Source organism: Drosophila guanche, unplaced genomic scaffold, assembly GCF_900245975.1.
Source record: "Drosophila guanche unplaced genomic scaffold, DGUA_6, whole genome shotgun sequence".
Taxonomy (NCBI): Eukaryota; Metazoa; Arthropoda; class Insecta; order Diptera; family Drosophilidae; genus Drosophila; species Drosophila guanche.
The window spans coordinates 22003-43669 of NW_022995752.1; the positions used below are offsets into that span (position 1 = coordinate 22003).

At 46.5% G+C, this 21667-nt stretch overlaps 6 protein-coding genes across 8 annotated transcripts; 2 read left to right on the forward strand and 4 right to left on the reverse strand.

Moving 5' to 3' along the window:
* Positions 1-166: 166 nt before the first annotated feature.
* On the reverse strand, positions 167-2253 carry LOC117587885 (zinc finger BED domain-containing protein 4). Its single transcript, XM_034278862.1, has 2 exons — positions 2097-2253; positions 167-2020 (listed from the first exon to the last, which is right to left on the reverse strand). Exons 1-2 carry the CDS (start codon positions 2231-2233, stop codon positions 193-195), a joined length of 1965 nt encoding a protein of 654 aa, XP_034134753.1. The 5' UTR covers positions 2234-2253; the 3' UTR covers positions 167-192.
* Positions 2254-2736: 483 nt separating this feature from the next.
* Positions 2737-9089, reverse strand: LOC117588173 (ATP-binding cassette sub-family A member 2). Its single transcript, XM_034279287.1, has 14 exons — positions 8732-9089; positions 8499-8622; positions 8243-8443; positions 7710-8180; positions 7499-7651; positions 7256-7434; positions 6676-7193; positions 6304-6616; positions 6096-6247; positions 5851-6037; positions 5551-5785; positions 4844-5467; positions 3777-4782; positions 2737-3715 (listed from the first exon to the last, which is right to left on the reverse strand). Exons 1-14 carry the CDS (start codon positions 8915-8917, stop codon positions 3256-3258), a joined length of 4809 nt encoding a protein of 1602 aa, XP_034135178.1. The 5' UTR covers positions 8918-9089; the 3' UTR covers positions 2737-3255.
* A 127-nt stretch (positions 9090-9216) lies between these two features.
* On the forward strand, positions 9217-10450 carry LOC117588176 (protein FRA10AC1). Its single transcript, XM_034279291.1, has 2 exons — positions 9217-9687; positions 9744-10450. Exons 1-2 carry the CDS (start codon positions 9250-9252, stop codon positions 10077-10079), a joined length of 774 nt encoding a protein of 257 aa, XP_034135182.1. The 5' UTR covers positions 9217-9249; the 3' UTR covers positions 10080-10450.
* On the reverse strand, positions 10363-11992 carry LOC117588174 (mitogen-activated protein kinase p38b). The gene has a single exon (XM_034279288.1). The coding sequence runs from the start codon at positions 11763-11765 to the stop codon at positions 10668-10670; it is 1098 nt and encodes a 365-aa protein (XP_034135179.1). The 5' UTR covers positions 11766-11992; the 3' UTR covers positions 10363-10667.
* A 400-nt stretch (positions 11993-12392) lies between these two features.
* On the forward strand, positions 12393-18162 carry LOC117588175 (glucose-6-phosphate 1-epimerase). 2 transcript variants are annotated; one of them, XM_034279290.1, is made up of 7 exons: positions 12393-12968; positions 14415-14466; positions 16460-16518; positions 16578-16734; positions 16799-17136; positions 17195-17346; positions 17690-18162. In XM_034279290.1, the coding sequence occupies exons 1-7, from the start codon at positions 12881-12883 to the stop codon at positions 17735-17737; spliced, it is 894 nt and encodes a 297-aa protein (XP_034135181.1). In that variant the 5' UTR covers positions 12393-12880; the 3' UTR covers positions 17738-18162. The 2 variants fall into 2 exon arrangements, with proteins under 2 accessions (XP_034135181.1, XP_034135180.1); XM_034279289.1 differs by lacking the exon at positions 17690-18162 and adding an exon at positions 17417-17519.
* Positions 18163-18601: 439 nt separating this feature from the next.
* LOC117588209 (transmembrane 9 superfamily member 4) lies at positions 18602-21410 on the reverse strand. 2 transcript variants are annotated; one of them, XM_034279346.1, is made up of 6 exons: positions 21261-21409; positions 19874-21111; positions 19581-19808; positions 19338-19521; positions 19141-19279; positions 18828-19084 (listed from the first exon to the last, which is right to left on the reverse strand). In XM_034279346.1, exons 1-6 carry the CDS (start codon positions 21264-21266, stop codon positions 18984-18986), a joined length of 1896 nt encoding a protein of 631 aa, XP_034135237.1. In that variant the 5' UTR covers positions 21267-21409; the 3' UTR covers positions 18828-18983. The 2 variants fall into 2 exon arrangements, with proteins under 2 accessions (XP_034135238.1, XP_034135237.1); XM_034279347.1 differs by lacking the exons at positions 19338-19521; positions 19581-19808 and having other exon boundaries at positions 18602-18970; positions 19184-19189; positions 20290-21111; positions 21261-21410.
* Between the last annotated feature and the right edge of the window lie 257 nt (positions 21411-21667).

Sequence of the window (21667 nt, forward strand, 5' to 3'; positions counted from 1 at the left end):
TTCTCATACCAAGGTATATTCATGAAAAAGGTGCCAAATTTTCTGTCAAATTGAAAGGTATTTATTTAGTATTTAAAGTACTTGAGGTATTTAATGTACTAAAGTATTTACAGTATTAATTAATCAAAATCAAAATGTATTAACGTTGGTAAAAAATAAATATTTTGCTTTAATAGAAAAATGTTACTATAATTACCACTCATCCAATGGGATATCTGCCAGAAAGAGCGTGCTCTCCATGCTAGAGTCAGTCAGTTTTGCGTCCGCCACTGTGTCCGTGAACAGACTCGCCGGCGGCACAGCGGTGGCCGGAATGTGCAGATACTTTTTGGCCAGACCATGCAGAAAGGGATACAAATGCATGAGATTTTCCCACAGCTTCATTGGCTCCTCCTGTAGGTTACTAATTCTTCCATCAAAATAGCTGCTGATCTCATCCTCCCGGTCATTGGGCTCTGTTCTCTGCCTGTGCTGCTCCTTCTCATGCGACAGAGCCTTGAACGCTGCCCAAATGTCATAGTTTTCGGTAGCATCCTCTATAACAGTGGCTGCCTCGCAAGGCTTTACGTGTGTCTGAAAAATCTCATGCAGATCCTTCTTGTACTGGGACGCCAATACTCTGGAAAAAGGCATGGTGCGAAAGCGGGGATCCAGCAGGGTTGCCATAGCAAGTTGGACATTATTCTCTATGCTATAAAAGCAATCCTCCAGCTGACCGACCAGAAACATGCGCAGATCGTAGGTCAACTGAATCTCTGGGCTTCGGTTCTTCTTCAATTCGTTGATGAGGGTGTATGCTATGGGCAAGGCCTTGCTAGCCACGGGAAATGATGTCTCTCCTGCTCGACTGAGCTCCCTCATTGAGCTGGCCAGCGGCTTCAGGACACCAAGCAGTTCACGACACTGTTCCAGCTCTTCCTCTGACAGCGGCGGGCTAATCTCGAGTGGCACGCATTTGGACAGCTGCGGGGCTTCCCTGACGTATCCCTCCAGCATATCAAAGGTGCTCAGGGGGCGTTGATGCACATCCAGGTGAAGCTTTCTTTGTGAGTTGGGGACCCCACTGTCGAAGTAGCAGGCAACGTAGGGGCGAACCTTCTCGCTGTAGTGAAGAACCTCCTTGCGGAGCATTGTGGCCTCTAGTATGGTATTCAGCAGATAGCCAAAACAGGGTATATGTCTATGATCCCCCAGCAGGGACGTGACAGCATCCTCGAGCAGACGACAGCCACCTGTCACCACGCAGGTGATCTTTGCCTTGTTTATGCCGAAGCGTCGACATACCCGCTCCATACGCTCCACAATCTGGCTGTCAGTGTAATGCTCGGGCAAGCCTTGTACCGACAACGTTCTGGATATCTTTTCCAGTCCCTCGTAGAAGTGTACCGCCAGTACCAGGTAACTTCGCTTCTCTGGCCTATTGTGAAGGGCAACACTTAGGGAGAGTGTGGAAAGACTTGCTAATTGTTGGCGCAGCTTCGTTGCTTGCAGTTGTCGCTGGTTGCAAATGTACGTTTCCAGCTCATCCACGCTGGGTGGCTTGGAGCCTGGGCACAACGCACTCACCAAGTGCTTGAATCCCTCGCCTTGAATTGTCTGCAGTGGATGCCTGTCCCGGCAGACAAAAAAGGCCATGTCCTGAAGAAACGAACGGTGGACAGGTATTCTAGCTTCCAGATTGCTGAGGAAGTTGCTGCAAATACCTTCCTCTACATCGTTCGCCTCCTTGGGCTCAAATTCTATAATGTCCTCGGCAGTGACTGTGTCTGCCGTTGACTCCGTAACACCAGTCGTCCAGATGGCAGCCTGTTCAACTGCCTGACAAGAGACATCATCATCCAGCTCTCTGAAATGCTCTGTCTCCGCTTTGGTTTTCATTGCCAGCTCGGTGCTGCTGTTATATTGCCCCTCGAACAAGAACGGGAGGCCCTCGTAGGTTGGAGACTTTTTGATTTTCCTTTTCAACACACGCGGCTTGAAGATGCCACGCATCACCACAGCTTCATTATTGTCGAGATCTCTGCAATTTATAAATGCTTTTGGTTCATCAGCTCCCTCTGGAGAGGATACGCTATCATACGGCATGAAGCACTTACATTTGCTTGTGGGTCTTCATGTGCTTCATCAAGTTGGACGTGTTGCCGGAAGTTTTGATAATCCTTTCGCAGAGCTGACATTGCGCCGTGCTGTTGTCTATTTTATCGTAATATTTCCAAACTTTGCTGCGGGCCATGGCCGTGGACCCCACCAGTCGACCGCGGAGTTATCGATACAATTAACATGACCCTCAAAAATATACCGAAATGATACCGTAAGTTTACCGAATCTAAAACAAATTGTTGCTCGATTTTGATATTTCATTTAATTACTTTACTTATGTTTACAAAGTAGGGATCATACATAGGGGTAAATACAAAATAAATATCAATAATAATACATCATTTTAAATTCATAAATATATATTTTTCTTGGCATTTGGCCAACTTATTACGCCAACTTAACGTCAATGGTCAAGGAAATCCAATCGTTATAAGGAATACATGAAGTAAATTATAATAATTTGAATTCGAAATTTGATTATTATGTATAAATATAAGTAAGCCCTTAAAGCTATACATTTGTATGAACTAAACTAAAATAATAAATATAGCTGTTAGAACTGTTTAACATTTCGAAGTTCGTCGTTGTAGACAATATTTTAATCAATATTATCTCCAAAATATTTTCAAAAATATCTGTGTAGAGAGTGCTTTATTTTAGTCGGTTAAAGTTGATATCTTTGATATAGGTGTGTGTGTAAGTCTTCAAATTATGATTATACACAAGTTAAGTAGAAAAATCCGACAGATACGACAGACGCTGAGCACAAGTTACTGCCGCCTAAAGGATTAGCCTCTTTTGATGAGATTCAATAGAGCCGCTCAAGACACATTATGATAATAAAAATCATGAAAAATCGTGAGATTTATATGCGAAATATCTACAGGTGTACGTCGATAACGTATGAAGGTTGAAAACCAATTTGCGACAGAGCAGCAAGAGGTGGGGTATTTTTACCCGGTACTCGGTGAAACGCACAGTCTTAGATCCAGATCGAATGTATCACTAAGTACCGGAATGATGTCAGAGAAAAGAGAAAAGGGCCGTGCCGAGCCGTGGGCTAAACAAATTAATCCTGATGTCAGGAAAAAGTAAGTGAAGCTTACTCTGACGGCAGTCTTGTGCTCTGTGTCAGTGTCTGGCTTTGGTGCCGAATCACACAAAGTGGGACGCGTCCGGATTGTGTAGAATGGGTGAGCTGTTCGACGATGTTTGTGATGAGGGTGGGGTCTTTGATTGTTTGTCGAATTTGAGAAAAATATCCTCCAGTGTGCACTCATTCAGCGAGTAGTCCGCAACGAGGTGGCCCAATCGATCGGTCAGATGGTCCTCGGTTATCCTAAACACCTTCGACCAATAGACCAAGTTCTCCTGGGTGCTAACAAAGTAGGTTAGGGTACCGGCATGATTCTCCCGCAACTCCAGACCCTCGAACTGCGCCTTCAGTGTGTTTGTGATTGTGTCCACGTTCTCCTCCGTTTCCGTATCTTGTCTCATTTTAAGTTTTATAGTAAAGCCGCTCAGTCTCTTCAAGGCACAGATGTTGTTCAGGCATTTGAATTTCCCATTGGCCATAATTGCCAGACGATTGCACAGCTCTTCGCACTCGTCCATGCTGTGAAAACAAAGATAATATTTAATTGGCAAATGCTGAAATGCTCAAGCGTTTCCCCCACCTGTGTGAAGTGAGCACCACTGTGCGGTCCTGGCCCTGAAACTCCTTGATGCACTGCCACAGAAAGCGTCTGGAAATGGGATCCACCCCAGTCGTTGGCTCGTCCAGGAGCACCAGTGTCGGGGACCCGATCATGGCCATGGCAGCCAGCAGTTTGCGTTTTGTTCCACCCGAATAATGCCGCACCTGGACCTGCTGGTACTTAGTCAGGTGCATCTTTTCGAGCCAGTATTTCACGTTTTCCTTCACACTACTCGGTCCTTCGCTGGTGCTGCTCAGACCCCGCAGCAGGGCCATGTAGTGCAGGCATTGTTCGGCAGTCATGAACTTATTCAGTGCATCGTACTGGGGGCAGTAGCCAAAGCGATGGCGATAGCCCACTTCGTCTTTTCGAATATCGATGCCATCGATTCGTATGCTACCGCCATCCAGAGCAAGGTTGGCGGCAATCATTTGGAATGTGCTCGTCTTGCCGGCACCATTCACGCCCAAGAGGCCAACGCACTCGCCCCGAGATGCGGCAAAGCTGATTCCATCAACGACCACTTTCTTGTTGTACCGCTTACGCACTTTGCTCACGATCAGGGGAAACTCCTTCGACGGATGTGCCATGAGCTCCTCCACTCGCCGCTCCTCCTTGGCGCAGTCGTCAACCACCGTTAGTTGGGTGCTAGGACTCGTGCCCGTTGAGCTGCTCTTCTTCAGTGTGACCAGGCACCTGTTCATCCAAATGGCATCGCCAATTCTTTGGCGCAGGTACTTGTGCTCCAAAACGATCGTGAAGAACGAAAAGACCAGCACGCAGACGGCCACGGCATACACAAAGAAAGTATCCGTTGACAGCAGATGGGGATCGGGTACAGAGCTTCGGTTGGCAATGAAATTCTCATTGATGATGCGCAGCTGGTGGTTCAGATTGAAGTCGGGCAGGAAGCAGAGAAAAGCTATCTTAGTCGCGTGCAGTTTCATGGACTGCGCATTGCTGGAGGTGATCAGAGGAGCAATCGCTGCAAGGGCACACAAATAGTAATCAGATGAGTGGCAAGGCATAAGTAGGGATAATATTACCGGACACAATCAGCATGAGCAGCAGGTAGGTGGATATCGTCGATATGGACTTGAAGTTGTTGGCCAGCGAGTACAGAATGGGAAGGTAGCTACAGCCGTAGAAGAATATGCTCATAACGATGATTCTCAACTCGGAGGCAGAGTAGAGCTCCGACGGCATCAGCCAGTTCTGGAGCACAAACAGCGCCACACAGAGGAGCGCCAGCAGCAGAACGTCAAACGCAAATGTGGACAGCCAGAAGGTGTAGCGCGACATGGTCTGCAGCTGGCGGAAGCCATTGTCGTGCTCTCGGAAGGGCAACGAAATGAAGTAGAACATGCTGAAGAACAAGCCCACAGACACGATCACCGCATAGTACTCCAATCGCGTTGGACTGATGTCACTGATGAAGCGTCGAATTGGTACATATGTGGCCTCAATGTCCGACTCTGGGCTGACCAACTTCAGCATGCTGGAGTCCAGAAAGTTGATCAACTCCACTGAGCTGTGGCAGCGGTTGCCCGCGTAAAAGATTTCTATCTGTGGAGTTCCTCCAGTGCCACTGCCACCGCCATACATGTCAATGGCGCCCACCACTTGTTCGAGGAAGTCCGCCAAGTTGTCCCGTTGCAATTCGAGAAGCTCTGAAAAACAATACAAAATGTAATCGGAATAAAAGAATTAATGTAAGACATTCGTTTGGTACTTGGAACGGAAGGGATCTCACCATTTTTCACACTGCTTCCGCGTAGCTGCAGCGTTTTGGCTGTGAGTCCACTTAGTTCGATTTGCTGCCGCAGCTGCTGCTCAACCTGAGGATGATGGCCCGTCGGATTGTATATATAAACGACACCAGAACCCATCTGACTGAGCTTGAGCGGCAGCGCCGCCTCATTCTTAACCACAGACATGGCATGCATCACAAGAATGGCACCAAAGACGCACACAAAGGGAATGGTCAGCTAGAAAAGATAACATAAAGATAAGTAGAGTTACATCGATAATAATCTAGCGTGCAGCTGTTTACCATTATGACAGCATATTGCCACTTGTTGGTGAGGAATTTCCACTTCTTGTAGAAGATCGCCAGCCAAAGCTGAAACATGCTGGGCGGCGTATGCTGGCTGGGCAGCCGCTTGTAGGGCGCGGTCAGTAGAGGCGCATCGTTGCGTGGGCCGTCTGGAGTATCGACCTGATCCTGCTCGCCTGCACATCTGCACGGAAAAAGGTTAATGGATTTCATGTCAAGCGCTAATCAAACTCTACCCTTACCTTAGAAAAACATCTTCCAGTGTAGTATCCGTCATGGAAATGGTATTTATTTCCAGCTCACTTGTCTTCGACTCCAGCTTGAGCAGCATTTCCGAGAAGCGCGCCTTGTGCGCATAAGGCAGGCAGATATCGACTGTGGGTTTCACCACATTCTGTTATAAATGAAGATTAGATTAATGCCCAAACTGAATTGTGTGCAAAGTCTTACCAGCACGCGGGCAGTTGGCACGTAATCTTGTATAATTTGCATTATTTCATGTTCGCGGAATGTGAAATCGGGGACTTCCAGCTTTAGGCGATAACCGATGCCCGATCTACGCTTCAGTTCTAGGGGGGAGCCCGTGCTCTGCAGCTTTCCATTGGCCAAGATGCAGATGGTGTCTCCCAGCACCTCGGCCTCCTCCATGTAGTGGGTGGTCACCAGAATGGCCTTCTCCTTGCGCAGATTCAACAGAATGTCCCACAGCTCACGACGTGACTCGATGTCCAGTCCAGAAGAGGGTTCGTCCAGTATCACAATTCTGAGCAACATAAAATAACACTTTTTGCTCGCATTTAGCTAGAATTCGAAGAGACTTACTTTGTGTTCCCGGCAATGGCAATGCCCAGCGACAAACGCCGCTTCATTCCACCCGACAAGTTCTGCCCGTACTCGTCGCGCTTGTCTTTGAGGCCCAGTTTCTTAAGCTTGTTATCGGCCCAAAGACGCGCTTCCGAACGGCGTGAACCGCGCAGCTGGGCAAAGAACTCCAAATGCTGATAGCACGTCATGTAGCTCATGAAAACACTGTGCTGCGGACAGAAGCCAATCAGATGGCGATACGAGGCCACATCGCGCTCGCTGCATACAACAATCTTGCCGGAATCCTTCGGAATCAGACCCATAATCATGTTCATCATCGTCGTCTTGCCTGCTCCATTGTGGCCGAGTAGAACCGTAATCTCCTTGTTGTTGATCGTCATATTTAGATTGTCCGAAATAAGCGTTTCACGTTGACTTGTCTGGAACTTCTTGCACAGTTCCGAGATGATGATGGCATGTGTGCCGCGCGGTGCAGTTGTGTACTCGTTGCGTTGTCGCTTCTTGTACGTATTGGGCTGGAGGTGAGCGAAATCTGTTAGCATTTTAAAGGATAAGCCATGCCAGTTGCCACACTTACATCCAGGAAGAACAGAAAAGGTCGCTTGAGTCCACCAGGACCGGGAAAAACACACGCCATGTAGTTGTAGAGCAAAGCGTAGAGTAGGGATTGAGCAATGAGTGTAGAGTAGATCCAGAACATGCGAGTGGAGCCGTCTTTGATCTCCCTGAAGAGGTCCGCTCCCCCAAAGTGGCGGTCTAAGATGGAAACAAAAAAAAGTAGGTGAGGCAAGGTCAAGCTACTGCTGGTGGAGATGCTCACGTTTGTTGGAGAATGTCTGGAACACATCCAAGCCCTCGAGGAAGGCATTGGTGCTGAACAGGAAAAAGGCCAAAGAGGTAACCCAACTGCGAACAAAACTGAACACAAAGGGAATGATTAGCATCACCAGGCCGCCAATTTTCGCATAGAAAACTGCAAAAGGAAAATAAATAAGCAGAAGGATGAAGATTAATCTGTGGACAATTCTTACCTGAGTGAAAGCAAACAGAGATTAAGTACGCATATGACATGGTGGCCAATATATAGAGAAGATACAGGACAGCGATGTAAACGAAGCCAATCAGGCCCAGGGCTTTGTAGAAGTAGGCGGCGGTGAGAACAAATAGCAACAGCGCTGCATAGCAGACAAAGCGAATGAGAAAGAAGGTAAGGCCGTTCAGGAAACTCATTGGAGTGACCAGATTCAGAAATTCCTTGAGCCCGTTCTGTTTCTCCTCCACAAAGGCGACAACAAAGGTGCTCAGCAGAACGACATTGAAGAGAATGGCACACAGTGAGCCAAAGTATGTCAGACGATGGCTATCCATGGTGCTAACCTCCAGGTTGGGCATGGAACTAAGCAGGAGCTCATAATTGGGGTCCAGCTCCTGATACTTCATATACTGGCGATCCAGTATGTGCTGCAGCGTCAGAAAACCTGACCGTATGTAGTCGTCATCATCTGAAAGTGGACAAAGGGAGAATTTGTTAAATTATCTAAAGAAAGAAGAACAACGAACACACCCTTTTGATGATTGATCTCTTCGTCGTTTACGTATCGTTTCTTGGGCGAAATGCGCATTTCATTGGAGCTCAGACTATATTTGAATATGCCACCAGAGCCACGGTTGGGCAGTTGATTAAAGTTGATGGCAAAGCAGTTGCCCAAGCAGTTCTGCTCCATGTCCAACTGCATATCGTAGCTGCTGTTGTAGATGCGAAAACCTGCAGGGAAAAGTTGGATATATTCCGGAGTTTAGGCGGGTGTCTGCAAACTTACGCTCTGCGGGAATTTCCAGCTCCTGCCGCACCATGTCCATAATATCGTCAACATTATTACTGCTGGGTGCAAAATATACAAAGTCAAAATCGTTTCCCGGGAAGTACAGTTGTTTAAGAGTAGCCTAAGAAAAGGAAAATAGCAATTACACTCAAATACAGTCACACGACCATTTACAGATGGAATAAGGCATACATATGTATGTATGTTATTTTTTATCTTATCTTACTCACATAGTCTTTTGCCTCGAACCAAATTGCCAAATTGTGTTTCACGGGCTTTACTGACCAGTGCAGGTATCCACAGAGCACTGCCGCTGATCCTATGAAGATGCACAATAAAGGCACCAAATTGAATCGCAAATATAGAAAGTTTTTGCGCAGAAACACAAAGAACAAGGGGCTGCATCTGCAAGCCATTGTTGTTTTACTTTCCCCCCGTTGGCAAATGTTTTCAGTGTTTTTACTTGGGCGTCAACTTATGGGCGTCAACTATAAACCTATTGGTACTTTCAACCCCTCCCACTGCAGCCACCAATAACCATTGGAATATATATATATATATCTATATATTTATAATCTTATCGGGTGTGGCGCGAATTCTCAACACAAAAACAAGCAAATGTAGCAAAAATCCAAGTGCAAAGATGAGATGTGGAATATAACTTAATTCATTACCGATACTTTTATCGATTCATCGAAAAGGTTTGTAACTATCGCGAGCAGTCAGTAAATTAAAAAAAAAAACAACAATGAGCTCACAGCTATTTCCCATAAATTTAAATAAATTAACTGACAAAGAAGGCCACAACTACATTTTAAACCACTATGTCCTCAACACCGCCGCCGAGAGCGAGTCGCGTAAGCACAAGCGCGACATCGATGTCATCCGAGAGAACCACCGCTTTCTGTGGGAGGACGATGAAGTTGACTGTGGATCGCTGAGTTGGGAACAGCGCCTGGCGCTGCGCTACTACAAGAAACTCTTCAAGGAATACTGCATTGCGGACCTGAGTCGCTACAAAGATAACAAGATAGCCCTCCGCTGGCGTACCGAGCAAGAAGTTGTCGCCGGAACAGGTCAATTCCAATGTGGGAGTCGCCACTGTGTGGAGCGGAAAGATCTGCGCAGCTGGGAGGTTAACTTCAAGTACATGGAGCATGGCGTGCCAATGAATGCGCTCGTTAAGGTAGGATCTAATATGTGAGATATCTCTGGAAGTATACAATTTATTCACTGTTGCAGGTGCGACTTTGTCCCACGCACACGGAGCAACTGAACTACCGCACCAAGAAGAAGGAGCACAAAAAGCAGAAACGTAGGGAGAAAGATGAGCGCAGAGCTGTGAGAAGAAATAAGCGACGTAAATTGGATGATACGGCCGAGGATGACCAGGAGAAAGAAGATAATGAAGAGGAAGAACCTAAGGTGCCAGAAGCCGAACAAGAAAGAAGGAAGATTCAAGGCGAGGAAGACAACACCACCGCGGAAGACGAAATATGGCTGAAACAGCCCGATGTCGTCGCGGAACCCTCCAGGGAGCAAGAGTTCGAAAGCTATCTGGAAGATCTTCTAATGTAAAATAGATAGCACGTTTATTTTTGATTCAACGTAGACAATAGTGATCTTTTTAAAGTTACTGGCCGCGAGATGAGCTCGCTTATGGACTAAGATGTACCATGCATCCATTTACATACATCTTATTGTGTATTTTCTGGCATGCATACTCACATTTACATTTACAAGACTATTCACAATTATTTGTTAAAACCAACACCAAAAAGTTGAACTGGACAGTAAGGCTGTGACACTAACTCTGCATTCTTTTTTTATGTTTTTACAATATTTGTGTATTTTGTGTACCTAGAGTTTCAATCGCAATCTCTTTATTGATCGAGTGCAAGTCGAGGATAGTCGCTACAGGTTCGAAAATACATTCTCATCATTCGTTTGATTTGTTCGATTTGTTTCGTTTTTCTTTTGTTTCTACGCAACGCTCGACGTTAATTCTAAATATAAACTGAAGAAGCAACACTTTAAACGCTCTAAGATAAATGTCCTTGACTGTTTACATTCGATGAATACAAAAATCACGATTGAGAACATCCGCTTGAACTAGGTGTTACGACTGATCTAAAATTATAGCATCTCGTTCAATGGATTTTTTATTTATGGATCCTTCGGAAGGAGCTCGGCGAAGGCCTGAGTGGGCCTGAAGGCTTGCACCTCGGTGAACACCATTTCCCTCCACTTCTCCACGGGCAGCTCGTTCTCCTCGAAGCTCTGGTCGTACAAGGCCGCTGTCTGCTCGTCGGTAGGGTCATGGTACTTCTCCATATACGGATGGGCCAGCGCCTGCTCGGCTGTGATGCGCTGATCAGCATCTAGCTCGAGCATCTTTTCCAGTAGGTCAATCGCCAGGGGATTGGCACCACGGAATATGTCTCGGAAGTTCCTTCGCGGCATCACTGGCAGCGAGCGTATGTAGTTTCTGGCACTCTCCGATGAGATGCGGCTCATGAACTCTTCTGCGGGCGTGCCAAGCACCTCCATGATCAGGTTCAGCTGATGAATATGATCGGTGCCGGGGAAGAGGGTGCGTCCGGTCAAGAGCTCGGCCATTATGCAGCCCACAGACCAAATGTCCACCGTCTTGTTGTAGTGCATCCAGTTGAGCATGATTTCCGGTGCCCGGTACCATCTCGTGGCCACATAGCCAGTCATCTCGCTTTCTGCGGGTCGGGCCAGACCAAAATCCAAGATGCGTAGCTCGCAGTCCTCGTTCACCGCGATATTTGACGGTTTAAGATCGCGATGGATCACCCCGGCACTGTGGATATACTTTAAGCCTCTTAGGATCTGGTATATCAGGAACTGAACGTGATCGTCGGACAACTTCTGCGTGCGTATAATGTTGTTAAGGTCCGCGTCCATCAGATGCGTCACCATGTACACCTGCTGGAACTGGTCCAGCGAGTCGGCGGGCTGTCCGGGATGGAAGACATCCAGGAGACCGATCACATTCTCGTGCTCCATGTGCTTAAGTAGACGTAGCTCACGGTACGTCCGCTTTGCGTGCACCGCAGACTGAAAGGGCCGTGCTAGTTTCTTTATCGCTACCTTTGTGCTGGTTCCCCGGACAACAGCTTTGCACACCTGTCCGTAGGCGCCCTGCCCGACAGGCTGGAGGCTCTGGTATGTCTCCGGTATTTCCCACTCCGTGCGATTTATGTCCAGCTTGTAAAACTTGGGCATTTTTCGTGACATTTTACTGGATTTGTTGCTTTTACTGTATTTATTTTAACCCGTTTTTTCGACAGAATATTTTTTAGCAGTTCCTCTTCTTATTCGTATGTAATGTTATCTTACGTTCGGTTCACACTGCTCTGCCTCAACATTGCTGCGAATGAGTAATCAGTGGAAATAAGGGATGTTAGTGCACTCCCTAAATATATAAACTCGCTTATAAAAAATGCGTACACTGCAAAAATAATAGTTAAAATAAAGCTCAATGCACAATTAACACTTGCGTTTACAATATTCTACAAAAAATATATAAATAGTTGCACATTTTTCTACGTAAGCTATCGATATACAATCAGCTGTTTCTCATTTTGGCGTTTATGTGCTCCTTATGGGTTATTTGACAATAAGTACAGTGGGTATTGGCACAAAAAGTATACGTTTTTCGTGGCTCAATTTCTTTTATCAGAATGAGAAAACATATACTGATTAGATAAGATCATTTACGATAATTAAATTTCGTGAAATATTTTGTAACGGAAAGAGCTTCGATTTTTTAATTTCAAATGGGAATGGTCTCTGCGCGTGTCATTTCGACGTGGTTCGGTTCGCGCCATTCGACCATCCGACGAAGAATATGTGCTCCACTGGAACCGGTATTAGTTTCAATCGGGAAACTGTCTCCGCCACATCGCAAGCTAGGACAGCGCCGCTCCGCGTCGCAACGTTTTTTGCACGAGTTTTTTTCACGTATATTTGTTCATTGACAAAAACTGAAGCTGCTCTCCGTACACGCGTGTGAACCTGTGTGTGTGTGTGTTGTTGTTGTGTGGCGCGCTTGTGTAGCCGTGCGACTAGTCCTGAGAGTGTGAGTGCGAGTGCGAGCGCTGGGTTGGCTTTGTGTGCAGAATAATTTTTGCAAACATTATGTAAATGCGCAAATTAAAGTTCAATCGACACTAAGCTCAGCAATCCGGGCGAAAGACCATTTCAAATTCGAATCAAGATTACCTGGCGTTACATGCCCGAAAGTTACACTTATCAACAAATAAATACAGCCCAGAACAGGGACAACAGTTACACCCGACAGAGGGCGCAGTCAAGGCTCCAGAAAAAAACCGTTAGTACAGAAAACAAATATGGCCACGACAGCGGCAGCCATGGCTGCCACCAGCGTCGTCGTTTTGGATCGTGGCAATAATACGACCTGCACCATCAACTTGCATGGTAAGCGCTACGAGAGGGGACGGGAGGGCCAAAAAGCACAATTAATCATAATTAACCAAAAACACACACAACAAAAAAAAGCGACAACTGGAATGAACAACAATCAGCGCCGATTCTGCAATATCTGTTTGACGCCTCGCCAGAGTCGTTGGCGTTATTTTTAGCGCATGATTAGCCAAAAACAACCAGAACAGAACACTTTATAGACTTTCGTTTTATGGGGAGTTCCAGAGTTAAAACTCGTTTCTCCGCCCCCATTGACGTAGAAATCGTATTGCCCATCGGAGGCGACCTCTAGAGGTTATCAGTTTGTACTAAGAACAACCTTGTCGATGTGCTGCACTCTTGAGAGAGCTTTCAATTAGATTTCCTGTGGCCTATCTTATCGGCCAAGATCCCCCTTCGATAAGCACTAAGAGCCGTTGGGGGTAACGGGTTGGGGTAGCAGTTGCTCCCAGACGATGGGATCAGCTTCAGATACAGCGCCGGCTTTGGAAGCGGCTCCTACTCGCAGAAAATTTCGATTAGGCGTTATGTATATGTATTTATATTCCTCTATATAGCACACGTATTAATGTAGGTGTGTGTATGTCTCTCTATTCGAGTGTGTGCACCTATGCTTGTATGCGTGTACCCAGCGTACTTTCAACAATTACGACTGGCTCTGTCTGGCCTACCCACGTCGGGTTCGTCGTCGTTGTCGTCGTCGTAGTTTGAGCAACAGACAGAGACACAGCACAGTTGGCACCAACAGCGGAACCTAGCGACGGTACTGCCCATGAACGATCCGTTGTCAACAAGTTTTAGAGTGCGCTTTGGCCAAACTCCACTTGTTTGTTTCCTTCATCTGGGAATCCGAATCGCCGAACAGTCGAAGCTCTGGCTCCGGCTCAACAAATCTCATCAAGCATTGTGGCCAGCCCGAAGAGTGTTTTTTGGGAACAGCCAAAACAGCGCCAACAGCGCCAGCAGCGACGCCCACGCACCCATCAAGTGTGCACCCACCAATTGGCCGTAGGCCACATCCACATCCCCATCCATCCTACAGAGTCAGAGCCAAAGCGATGCCAAGCAAGATTTAACTGTACCATAAGCGTATGCCTCTGCGGCTGTCTCAACTGGCTCGCTCGTCTCCAGTCAGTCTCAGTCAGTTTCAGTCTCAGCCAGTTTAGTTGCAGGCCAGTTACGAGTACGTCGGGGCTGTATGTGTCTGTGTCTGGGTCTGGATATGTGGGTTAGAAGTGTGTGCGTCATGTACTTGGGCCACTGTCGATGGCTGTAGTTTTATAGTTGATCAAACTTTGAGTCAAACCATTTATTGATATGCCTCAGATCAGTCAACTAACTCTCATTCTTCTTCCATCAGAGGTTTTGCTTACATTTATCCCAGAATAATTTAAAAAAGTAAATAATAATCATTTCGCAATTCTGAATTTTTATTTGCAGGTGCCACAGTTGTCTCCTGGCGAGTGAACAACCAGGAGCAGTTGTTCGTTAGGTGAGTAGAACCAAAGACAATATAATTGAGAGGGAATTAAGCTCTTTGAACCCTCGTTCGCACACTTTAAGCACTCGCATTGCTCATCCGCCCGAGCAGCCCCGACTTTAAGCTCAAACTTACGCAAGCCAACGGTATTCGCTGGTCATGCAACCAAAAAAGTGAGATGCAAAGTTTCCAACACACAACGCACCGCACCGAGCGAGGGGGGAGCAGGCAAAAAGGCAGAACTGGCCACAAAGGACGTGAACCGACTAAGGGGAGGAGGTGCAGCCTTAGCCATTCTGTTTGGCGGCAAAATGTTTTGTATGACACCCAACAAAAAACATGTCGGGACCGAGCGACGGCCCCAAACGTCGAATCAACGAACCGAACCGAACCAAACCGAACCAAAACAGAAAGGGAACGGATAGGGATAGGGAATGTGCACTGCAGTGCCGCGCTTGCATTCAAACACTGGACAGCAGCGACGAAAAGTTGCACTGCCTCTCTCTCTCCTCCTCTCTCCGCCTGCTCATCCATTATGAGACCTCTTTTTTCGCACTGTTGCTGCTGCTCTCCGCTCTTCCCCTCTCTCTGCGTCCACTCCTCGACCACGCTGTGGCAAAACAATGTGCTAGTTTTTATGAATGGAGTTTTTGGCGCGGCAGAGCTAGATCGATAAATCCCCACTGCAGCTCTGCTCCCGTCTGTTTTTGTTCTGCTCTCTCCACTATCTTGCACATTTGCCGGCACAGTGGAGCAAACACGTCAACTTCCATTCTCAATTATTGTTTTCTTGAGCCCACTTTCGTAAGTTTTGGTGCTTGTTGTTGTTCACAAGAACACACACAGCTGCTACTCCCACATGCACACACACACACTTTTACTATTCGCTCCAGCTCACTCCTCTCGCCAAGGTGGGTGCGGGGCGTCGTCTGCTCTGCCGCTACTTTTCGACTGTTTTTGTGGCTGGCTCTCAGTGGCATTTGGAAACCCACTAAAAACTCCAGACGTTTGGGGGCCATGGCAATGAGAGGATGAAGCTGAAAACTAAATGAATTACAATAGTTGTACAGAGAACATTTAAATACATTCAACGATTTCAAATAACAAAAATAAAAGAAAAACATGCCAAAAAGAAACCTTTAAAATATGAGAATTATACCCACTCCATACAGTGATGAACAAATGTATTTTGCTGCTTAAGCAACAGACTTTTACTGGAATTATTTTGACAATGTCACAATTATTATTGTGTGTAATAAAAAGAGTGCAACACACAAACAGATTGGAAATAGCTTGGAAATAGCGAGTTGTAGGCGGTATTTTGTAGCTGGTATTGTCTAGGTATTCGTTAACAAAAATGAAATACAAGCTTAAAGTGGGATTGAAACAATATGGAAAAGCGAAACTGTTGAGTTTGTCTAAAATAATATTTTAATAGCCTCCTGAGCGAGATTATAATCTAAAGAAATACATACAAATATTCTTCTTGACCGAATTATTTCATCACTCACTGTGCATGCATCGAAATCGTAAGATCCCCTAAACACCCCTCTCCCTGCACCAAATCTCGAACCCAAGACACGAATATTAATGACAATTGCCATGTCAAATGCGTTCCACAACTGAAGGAGCAGCTCACAAATGATGCACAGAAGCAGCAGCAGCAGCAGCGGAGCTGAACTGAACTGCTTGATGGATGCGCCGGCAAATTAGCTGGGAAGAAAGGCAAAGCAGGTCCCAGATTCGACTCCGGGAACGTCGTCGCCGCATCAGCAACCAGGGGAAAAACAAGAAGCAAAACAAAAAACCAACAAAAAAACATAAAAAAGGGGCAAGGAGCATTTTGCCAGACACTTTTTTCTGCTAATAGCATTTCTGAATGTCTGGGCCCCGGGACGGAGGGGCGATGAGATGTCTGCTAACGTTTTTATGGCTGAAATATTTTCGAGCAGCTCTTACCGAATTAATCGACTCTTTCTTCTTCCCGCCCGTCTTTTCCCTGCAGCAAGCTGGCCTCATTTGATGGCAAGAAGGCGATACGTGGCGGGATTCCCTTTGTCTTTCGTAAGTTTTAAAGGTGACAGGAGAAGCCGTTCCTAAAGCATTTTCCTCTGATCTTGCAGCTCAGTTTGGACCTTGGTCGTTTGGGCCGCAGCATGGATTCGCCAGGATCACGCGGTGGCATCTGGAGCGTGCGCCGGATAGGCTGCACAACGGCGACGTCGAGGCCATATTCTCGCTGATGGACAACGAGTTCACGCGCTCCATTTGGAACTACCAGTAGGTGGACGATAGAACCAAAAGATTTCTTGTATGAACTGAACCTGTTCCCCTGTTAACGTAGATTTCGCATCACCTACCGCCTCATTCTGCGCGAGAAGGAGCTTCACTTTCACATTGGCGTCTACAATCCAAGCAAGGAGCTGAGCTTCTCCTTCAACATGCTGCTGCACACTTATCTGAAGGTGCCCGATGTGCGCCGCTGTCAGATCACGGGCCTGCACGGCTGCCACTTTATCGATAAGACGCGGGAAAACGCGTTGTACCAGGAGGGACGCGAGGTGGTAACCGTTAACGAGTGGACAGATCGTATTTACCAGCACACACCGCAGGAGCACGTCATCACCAACGTCGTCTCCGGCCGCAAGATGAGACTGCACAAGTACAATTTCCCCGACACAGGTGAGTCGATGGGGAGTCGGGAAGAATCTGTGTATATTTATTGAACATTCGTCTTCAGTCATCTGGAATCCCTGGATCGATCGATCGCGAGAGATGAGCGACTTTGGCGATGATGAGTTCCCCAACATGCTATGCGTGGAGGCGGGCAATGTGACTTCACCCGTGATCCTGCTGCCGGGCACAGCTTTCGAGGCCAGCCAGATCCTACAGGTAGGACAATCGCTGACAGTCTGTGAATCTGACTTAATCTGAACCTAAATCCCTATCCCTAACGTCACAGCAATTCAAGTGTCCCTATGATCTAGCAATTAATGCACCCAAGAAATCAAGAAAGAAGTCCCAGTCCCGCTTATAGACTCCCGCTTTAGGCTGGACACGAGCGTGGGACTGGTACTTGGTTCCTAGTCTTTGTTTATTTTCGTTTGCTGGCTGTAGCTTGATAAATCTCTCAAAAAAGATCGAAGAGGGCCACGCAACGAGGACCATCCAATTTCGCTGTAGCGATTAAATAAAAAAAAAAACTAAAACTAAATTATTTACTTTGCTTGCACAGATCATCATCGAGGGGAATGTCAGTCGCAAAACCAAAAGGAATCGCTAGCGTTTAAAGAATCGGAACCCCATGAGGTAAACCGATTCGCCAAAAACTTAAAGCGCACTTTTCAAGGAAGTTCACACCTCCCAACACACAAAGGAGGAGTGCCCAGAAAGGACAGAGGCAACGGGAGATATAGAACACAGTTTTGGTTGTTCCCGCATGGAATTTAGAATCTAACCTTTATTATTAAGTAAACGTAAATCCTTCTCTAGCAATAGCAATGTGTGTTGTGCAAAGAAATCAAAGGGAAAAGTAATTCCTAACCTACTCGTAGTTTTCCATCCGAAACCGCAAGCAGTGCAGGCAGTGCTCTCCTTGGGCTAGAAGTAACTGTCACCTTATGTGTGCTTTGGTTGGACCATATTTTATGCAAGTCCTTCTAGTCTTGCACGATTATATGGCATTGCGGATAGTTCGGTTTCATAAAAGTCATAAGAAAGAACAGCAAAAAGTTTGTGGCGTAAAGATGGAGAAGGCATGGTCTTCCCGCTCTCCGAAATCCCCACTACATAGGAACTTGCATTAACTAAAGTTAAACTAATTTGTCAGCTCCCATGGGTTGAACTTGTATACGGTTAAATTATATAGATAACGGAACTTATATTTAAGTTTAATCAATGTAAAATACTAATAGCAATTATCTATGCCAATTTATAAAATAAACGATCCATAAATATAAATCTTGCTGTGCAGCTAACTGCAACCGAAGCCTGGAATTGAGATCGATGGCGCTGGATGTAAAGTGCACTCTCACAACTTCAGGGGTGGCTAGATTGAACACTAAATCATTCAGATTGTCATTCAAATCGCTGGAAAATATCTCTCTGAGTCCGCAGCACACCCAATGAAATTACAAGAGTTAAGCGTAGTTTATTTGATTTAGTTTTTTGTTTATATCGTTTCGTTTCCTTTTGCTTAGATTAGATTCTTTACATAAATGTATAAATTAGGCATTTCTATAACGTCTCCTAAACGCAATGCTCTCGCGAATTGAGCCACCTCCCTGCGTGGGGAGACATACTTAGCAACGTGTCGTCTCAGTAGTTACTCAGGCTACTCAATTAGTTTCGTATGTGGTTCCTTCTGGAAGGGGTAAACGTTTGCACACTTTACACGGTAGTGGAGGTTCGGGGGCAGCTGTTGAGGGGACGACACTTGTACAAGTTTCTCTATAAATATGTTTATGATCGAATGATATTGCGGGGATAGTTTGGTGCACAGCGTTGTGAGAGGGGGGTGGAAATCCTTTTTAGTCAATCTTCACAGCCCCATAAATCCTCAGGATGAAAACATAGGCAGCAAAGAAACCAATCGAGCCGGTCAGCAACCAGAAAGTGAGCACCATGAGACCTAATGGAAAAGGATTTCATTACGAACGTTTTGAAGGTAGAGATTTTTGCACTTACCTGTGTAGCCCAAGTAGAGTAGCGTGGGTATAAACTCTGTGATCTCCAGCTTTGTGAAGAAGTAGAATATGCTATAGAACAGCACATAAACTGCCGAGCCGCCGGACACAATGAAGCTGCGCCACCACCAGCGATAGTCCTGCACAAACATAAATCAATTAAGCAGTTAAGCAATCAACGATTAAACCAAGTCCTACCTCGCCACACAGCTGGAAATAAGTCATGACTATGGAGATCTGGGCGCAGCTTACAACTAGAATGCAAAACACCAGAAACAGAAAGCCAAACAGATAGTAGAACTGATTCTGCCAGATGGCCGTGAAAACAAAGAAGAGCTCAATGAAGACAGCCCCAAAGGGAAGTATTCCAGCCATTAGAGTGCTGAAAAGGCAGAAGATTAGTCAAAGCAGTGCAAAGATTCGAATGACACCAAAGCTCACCTCAGGATTGCATTCATGTACCAGTGCTGAGCGGGCACTTGCCGTGGTATCATGTTGGTGCGCACTGGATGCTGGTACGGCTGCTTGCGGTAGCCAAAGTAAAAGCCGAGATAGACCAGCGGCACAGAAATGCCGAACCAAAGCAACAGCAGAGAGATCATAGTGGTGAAGGGCACAGCTCCGCTCGAGGATTTGTCCCAAATGAAGAAATTCAAGAAGAAACCGGTGCTGCAAGATAATAATAAATAATAAATGGATAGATGAAGATGGCTATTCTTTGTTTTAAAACTCACCCAAAGACAATGCCCGGGTAGAGGGTGGCTGTGAGAAAAGCTGCACGCTTCCATTCGCGACCCTTCATCGTCTTGTAGAGCCGTGCCGCATAGAAGCCGGCAATGGTGCCCATGAACACATACATGAAGATGCCCGAGGTCATTAGAGCGCCACGGGAGGAGGGCGAGAGCATGCCCAGCATGGCAAAGAATATGGTAATCAAAGCCATGAAGAATATTTGAATGCCGCTACCAATGATGGCGGAGAACAGACGGGTGTTCTTGGGCGGACGGAACACGTCGCCATGCACCAGCTTCCAGCCAGTCTCCTCCAGGGTGTCCTCGATGTTGTCGTCCGTGTTGTAGCGGGCGATGTCACGGCGCAGGGTGCGGATCATGATCATGGTGAGAATGCCAGAGAGGAAGAAAACCACAACGAGAGAGTTGATGATGCTGAACCAATGGATCTGAACGTCTCGCATGCCCAGATATATATCCCATCGGGAGGCCCAGCTGACCTTCGACTCCTTCCATTCAACGGAGTACGTGAAGTAGAGCTGCGTCTCGCCCGTTGGATTCACCAGCTGCGGCCGTGCGCTGTCCGGAAAGTTGCAAGTTTCTCCGTGGAACTTGAGCTCCTTGTGATTGACGGAAACCGTCTCCACCTCGAAGCCGACAACGCGATACTTGCCCTTCGAGTGCATGTGGTACGACAGAATGAACTTGAGGTGGTTGTTGATGTAAATGTTTTCGCCATCCACCTGGCCCAGTCGATAGCCATGCTCGTAGGTCACCTCGGACGGATTGTTCGCGTTGACAATTCTGGTGGCCACCGGCAGGTTGTCCACCAGCAGATGGACAAAGTACTCGTGCTGGATACGCTCCGCCACCAGGGCCGAGTCCTCTTTGCTCCAGTTAAGCGGTCTGTCCTTCTGATTGCACAACAGTCGGCAGTTGATTTGCTGATTCATCCTCAGTTCGTAGGGAGTATTCACAATACGATCTCCCCGCAGCACCTCTCCAAGGTTCTCCGACTTGAAGATGAATGTGCCGTTTTTCGGATTGCAAAACCTCAACGAGTAGTACTGATAAGGCAGCTGGGTGCGACTGCTGGTCATTTTCACAGCCTTCACATCGATTTTTTGATCCTGGACAAACTCAACCGGCGCCACGCCGGGCACATAGAAGCAGTCCACCACGCCATACCCAAGGATCGCCAGCACGAACAGCAGCCACCATGGCCTAGCCACGGCCACATACTGCAAACGAAAACAAAATTTATTACAATTTCTTTACTCCTATTTGTTCTGGTTGCGTGTCCCTTTGCCTACGTCGCAGCCCGTCGTTGGCAAGGCATTACATTGGCCGGCTGGGGGTAAACGCTTCAGAGAAACGATGAATCACTCACCTGCATGGTTGGTGGTTGGATACGATTGAATGTACCAGCAAAATTATCACTAAAAGATTTTTAAATCAAATGTCTAATCTAATATATTTTGTATATTTTTTGTCTCCTTCACTGCCAAATCTTCAGTGTTGCATAGTTCCCACTGAGACAGTGTTGGTCATGTAATGAAATAACCCAGCAAACTAAACGCTTGCCTCGCATTTGGAAAAGAAAAATATGGAAATATGATATCTGATATGTATAATTGGGATTTGTATTCAAGTGGGTAAGTTTGAAAACTCCTAACCAAATTCTTAGGGACTGGTCTATGTTAGTTAACATCACGAATTTAAATTGCAAAACTCTCGCTTGCGACCCACGCAAAACACCTGTGCGTTGGTTTACTGGGCAATGGTATCATGGTCACA

What these genes read in the sequence shown, in the direction of transcription:
- LOC117587885 (XM_034278862.1), bottom strand. Translation starts at nt 2,233, where the DNA reads ATGGCCCGCAGCAAAGTTTGGAAATATTACGATAAAATAGACAACAGC. An exon ending in ATGAAGACCCACAAGCAAAT is followed by an intron (nt 2,021 to 2,096) that starts GTAAGTGCTTCA and finishes TATAAATTGCAG; the next exon opens with AGATCTCGACAATAATGAAG.
- LOC117588173 (XM_034279287.1), bottom strand. Translation starts at nt 8,917, where the DNA reads ATGGCTTGCAGATGCAGCCCCTTGTTCTTTGTGTTTCTGCGCAAAAAC. An exon ending in GGTTCGAGGCAAAAGACTAT is followed by an intron (nt 8,623 to 8,731) that starts GTGAGTAAGATA and finishes TCCTTTTCTTAG; the next exon opens with GCTACTCTTAAACAACTGTA. An exon ending in GTGGTGCTCACTTCACACAG is followed by an intron (nt 3,716 to 3,776) that starts GTGGGGGAAACG and finishes TTGTTTTCACAG; the next exon opens with CATGGACGAGTGCGAAGAGC.
- LOC117588176 (XM_034279291.1), top strand. Translation starts at nt 9,250, where the DNA reads ATGAGCTCACAGCTATTTCCCATAAATTTAAATAAATTAACTGACAAA. An exon ending in CAATGAATGCGCTCGTTAAG is followed by an intron (nt 9,688 to 9,743) that starts GTAGGATCTAAT and finishes TCACTGTTGCAG; the next exon opens with GTGCGACTTTGTCCCACGCA.
- LOC117588174 (XM_034279288.1), bottom strand. Translation starts at nt 11,765, where the DNA reads ATGTCACGAAAAATGCCCAAGTTTTACAAGCTGGACATAAATCGCACG.
- LOC117588175 (XM_034279289.1), top strand. Translation starts at nt 12,881, where the DNA reads ATGGCCACGACAGCGGCAGCCATGGCTGCCACCAGCGTCGTCGTTTTG. An exon ending in CAGGAGCAGTTGTTCGTTAG is followed by an intron (nt 14,467 to 16,459) that starts GTGAGTAGAACC and finishes TTTTCCCTGCAG; the next exon opens with CAAGCTGGCCTCATTTGATG. An exon ending in CGCTCCATTTGGAACTACCA is followed by an intron (nt 16,735 to 16,798) that starts GTAGGTGGACGA and finishes CTGTTAACGTAG; the next exon opens with ATTTCGCATCACCTACCGCC.
- LOC117588209 (XM_034279346.1), bottom strand. An exon ending in TACATGAATGCAATCCTGAG is followed by an intron (nt 19,522 to 19,580) that starts GTGAGCTTTGGT and finishes CTGCCTTTTCAG; the next exon opens with CACTCTAATGGCTGGAATAC. An exon ending in ATTTCCAGCTGTGTGGCGAG is followed by an intron (nt 19,280 to 19,337) that starts GTAGGACTTGGT and finishes ATGTTTGTGCAG; the next exon opens with GACTATCGCTGGTGGTGGCG.